Below are 4,730 nucleotides of genomic sequence, written 5' to 3'. Positions count from 1 at the left end.
ATTACCTTCCAGTTGAACAGTGGACAGATGTTCATGCATGGCTGTGTGGTTGAGAAGTTCACTTCTCAGCAATCTGGTTCTGGTTTGATTGTGTGTGTGCAGCAAGTTTCACAAAAGGAAATTTTATTGGAATTATTGCATTGATCAAAAATACTTGAAGCTTTGGTCTTGATCTTAATTACATCCCTTTGAAACCTATCAACTCCTTTTATTTTCTCTTATGTGACTAATAAAATAATTACCTAATAACATGCTGTAGTACAGACATGATCGACTAAAATATTCGAAGGTTGGTGAGGATTCAGTGACTGGAACCTAAAAAGAAAAAAAAAAACTTGTTTTAATTTAATTGTGACTGCCCCCTTGTTTCTAAGTAGATTGTATAACAAAAATTTAAAAACAAAAACCAAGAAAGATGGTGCAATGTCAATTACTAATGTAAATTTTTATCTGTTTTAGACAAGCAATAAACATAATGTGATATTTCTAATCACCAAATATGGCTACATACATCTCTATGACATAGAAACTGCAACATGTATTTACATGAACAGGATCAGTGGTGATACCATTTTTGTAACTGCTCCACATGAGCCCACTAATGGAATCATTGGTGTAAACAGAAAGGGACAGGTAGGCTTGTTTTTTTTTTACCCACTATATTTGCAAAATTACTTGTATTTTTCACAGCTTTCACCACACATCGTATTTGATAATTTAGTGTCTAAGTAAACATGCTTAGTCATGTTGAGAAAAAATTGATTTAGAGTAGGACAACCCACTACTCCTTGTAAATGAGAGTACTTGACCACATAAACTTCAGCTTTCCTAAGACTTTCTTATTCCGTGTGTGTGTGTGTCTCTCATTTTGTTTCTCACATTTTCTTTTATGTTTAAGGTTTTTTTATCCAGATTAGTTTGCAATAAACAACTCTCTTCATTCTCTCTTTCTTTGTCTCTCTCTCTCTCTCATTCAGTTGCCTACATTTTCTTTTACGTCTGAAGTAAATACTTTTTGCATAGTAACATACAGAAAATTATACAATGACATATGTTGATTGTATAGCTTTGGGGTTTTCTTTTTTATCCAGATTAGCTTGCAATAAATAAATGTAGATTTATACAATTTTCTCATAATAATCATGGTCGAAGATAAAATCCTTTAAGTTCAGAGTTCAAATCTCACACAAGACAACTTTCCCTTTCGTTCTTTTGGTAACAGTAAACTACCAAAGTACTGATGATGATACTAGCATTTATATACTTGATAAAACCCTTGGAGGTGATGCCCAAATTTGGTTGTGATTTAATGACTCTCGCTCAGAATATTTAATAATTGCTGTGTGTTTCAACTAGTAATTTTTTTAATTGACTAATTTATCTTTTCAATAATTCTTATTTTGATGTCATCTCTCATCATCATCATCGTCGTCGTCGTTTAACGGCTGCTTTCCATGCAAGCATGCGTTGGACAATTTGACTGAGGACTTGTGAAACCAGATGGCTACAACAGGCTCCAATCTGATTTGACAGAGTTTCTACAGCTGGATGCCCTTCCTAACACCAACCACTCCGAGAGTGTAGTGGGTGCAAATTTCATTCTCCTATATCTTGCTCATTTAGAGCTGTGTTCACAGAACTGATCCTAGTGTTTTTGCTACTATTATTTTTGTTGAGTTGGCTTTTGATATGGGCACATCTTAACTAGTTCTTACATTTCATAGCCATTTGTGTATATTAGATACACCATCATTGCAGACCTTGGAAGATTTATTTCTTACTGCATTACTGATTTGTTGGATCAGTATACTACTTTCTGAATGAAAAAATTGTCTGGGCAAAATGCTTGACATATGATTATTCTTATTCAATAATTTCTAAACTATTAAGTAATTAACAGTTGTTAATTGCATTTTAAGCTGTGTGTGTTTGTTTTATTTGGGTTATTTTGTTTATTTTTGTTTTTTTCTTTGTCACTTGGAAAATATTCTATTTTCTAGGTTTTATCTGTGAGCATTGAAGAAGATAATGTTGTTCAGTACATCACAACAACTTTACAAAATCCTGATCTTGCTTTGCGCTTAGCATCTCGTTGCAACTTGCCAGGTGCAGAAGATCTCTTTGTTCGCAAGTTCAATAACCTCTTCCAGAATGGACAGTATGCAGAAGCAGCTAAGGCTGCTGCTGGAGCACCAAAAGTAAGTTTCTCATTGTTTTAATCTGTATTTATAGGACTCAGAAAATACTTGTTACATTAGAAATATACAGAAACGTATTTCAATGTAGTTCTTCATTGTCGTTGTTTAACATCTACTTTCCCATATTTGCATGGGTCAAATGAAATTTTCTGAGGCAGACATTCTACAGCTGCATGCCCTTCCTCTTGTCAACCCTTGCTTGTTTCCAAGCAGAGTATTATTTCCCCATAACTAGACTAGTTTTTCTTGGAAGACTTGAAATGAACATCACTTGTATGAGAGTGATGCTTATATATAATCATATTTTGTCAAGACAAGAGAACACACACACACACACACACACACACATGATGGGCTTCTTTGAGTTTTCATTTATTAAATCCACTCACAAAGCTTTGGTTAGCCCAGGGTTACAACAAAAGACACTTGCTCACAGTTCTGAGCAGTGGTGGCAGAAAAGCATTGTGTATGTGGTAGATGTACAGGTGTTTTAAACAGTAAAAACGCTCATGAAATATATTCTTTCAAATGCTTGCATTTGCTAGAAGCAGTACAAGTACCTTTTACCTAGGTGGCCTAATTAGCAAAGGAGGTGGATGCTGTGAAAGTTTAATAATAGCTAGAGTAAGGACATGTTAGCAAAAGTTAAATTTGTGAAGTTTAATCATTATTATTATTAAAAAGAAAAGCTACTCAGAATGCCTATGTTTGTAAACTTACACTTGAGATTGAAGAAATGTACCTTTCTATAGATAGTCCCCTTTATAATTGAAAAAGTAAAACTGTTGCATTTAAAAAAAAATTTTTCTCTAAAAAGAGTTGTTCTTTCTCATGAATTTAAGGGACAGCATTTTTTAAATGGAGTAGGTGTATTGGTTATACGTTTATTTTATAAATAATTTTGATTTTATTTCTTTTACAGGGTATCCTCAGAACACCACAAACAATTCAACGTTTCCAACAGGTTCCTGCTCAACCTGGGCAAACATCACCTCTTCTGCAGTATTTTGGTATCCTTCTGGATAAAGGTCAATTGAACAAATATGAATCTTTAGAACTTTGTCGACCCGTACTTCAACAAGGACGTAAACAACTTTTGGAAAAATGGCTGAAAGAAGACAAGGTAGAGGCTAAATTTGATAATCTATGTACATATATTAGTAATTCAACCAACTCTAAAGAACTGTTGGAACTATTTTACTTTGAATGTAATCTTCTAAATATCTGCAAAATTTCATCTTTGCAATAGTTCAGAATATTAAATTTTTAATGTATATGCATATAATTTCAGCTTGAGTGCAGTGAAGAACTTGGTGATTTGGTTAAAGCTGCTGACCCAACCCTAGCTTTATCTGTGTACCTCAGGGCAAATGTTCCGAACAAGGTAAATATTCTGCATTTATTTCACTTGAGCACTGAGAGTGAACAAGATAGCTTATATATAGTCATAGAAATAGCCTAATCTCCTTCAAATTTCACCCTGTCATCTTAAAGGAGGAGATATTCAATGGTAATGTCCAAGGTATGCCATGGCTGAGAAAGTCTGGATTGTCAATGCTGGAATGATTTTGATTTATATGACTTTGTTTTGGGATGGTGTGGGGCTAAACATCAACTACTCCTCACTAGTGAAATGCTGTTGAATTCATTTTCAAATATAAGGATTGAAATGGGTAGGAATAAAACAACCTTAACTGTTACTTGAAAGTGTAATGATTACATTAATTATTTCATAAGTTTCATCTATGAAAGATCTAAGTATTAAATGACTATTTGCTGTAAGAGTTTAATTTTCTCTTTTAGGTGATCCAATGTTTTGCTGAAACAGGACAATTCCAAAAGATAGTCCTTTATGCCAAAAAAGTGGGTTACACACCAGACTATATCTTTTTATTGCGGAACATAATGCGCATGAACCCTGAACAAGGACTTCAGTTTTCACAGATGTTGGTTCAAGATGATGAGCCTCTTGCTGATCTTAATCAGGTAAATTTCATAGTAATTTGCTTTTTTTTTTTTTTTTTTAATCTTTATATGTTCACATTTATACTGGTTCCTTATTTTCTTGTAGATTGTTAATACTGGTTCCTTATTTTCTTACAGATTGTTGATGTTTTCATGGAATTCAATTTGATTCAGCAATGCACATCATTCCTATTGGATGCACTCAAAAACAACCGTCCTTCTGAAGGACCACTCCAAACTCGCCTCCTTGAAATGAACTTGATGTCAGCCCCACAGGTCGGTTTTCATTGTGGATTCTGTATTTACTCATTAACTTATAGTTTTGTATGATAGCTAAAGTCAATTATCTAGTGTATTTGACCAGCTAAATAAATTGAAAATATAAAATTATTCCTGTAACAACATATGTTGCTTTGCATTTACTTTCCCATACAGGAAGTAAATGTTAAAAAGTTTATCTTGACAGTATTCCTTAATATCAAGCAGTATTTCTCTTACTTGAAAAAAATGTTATCTGCTGCATACTGTATGCTGCGAATGCTGAGTAAAAAAATTTTTTTTTTTTTT

At 33.4% G+C, this 4,730-nt stretch overlaps 1 protein-coding gene across 1 annotated transcript in view; it reads left to right on the top strand.

The window, feature by feature from the left end:
• LOC106873753 (clathrin heavy chain 1) overlaps positions 1–4,730 on the top strand; it is a 101,891-nt gene that overhangs the window by 70,028 nt on the left and 27,133 nt on the right. Inside the window, exons 9-14 of the mRNA XM_052968467.1 lie at positions 460–633; positions 2,001–2,198; positions 3,121–3,321; positions 3,490–3,582; positions 4,002–4,184; positions 4,302–4,487. Of these exons, the coding sequence (XP_052824427.1) occupies positions 460–633; positions 2,001–2,198; positions 3,121–3,321; positions 3,490–3,582; positions 4,002–4,184; positions 4,302–4,487 (1,035 nt within the window). The remainder of the gene's footprint in view (positions 1–459; positions 634–2,000; positions 2,199–3,120; positions 3,322–3,489; positions 3,583–4,001; positions 4,185–4,301; positions 4,488–4,730) is intronic.

The sequence above is a fragment of the Octopus bimaculoides genome, chromosome 6, assembly GCF_001194135.2.
Source record: "Octopus bimaculoides isolate UCB-OBI-ISO-001 chromosome 6, ASM119413v2, whole genome shotgun sequence".
In the NCBI taxonomy this organism is placed as follows: Eukaryota; Metazoa; Mollusca; class Cephalopoda; order Octopoda; family Octopodidae; genus Octopus; species Octopus bimaculoides.
The sequence above is the reverse complement of the archived record's forward strand: the minus strand, read 5'-3'. Positions and strand labels throughout refer to the sequence as shown.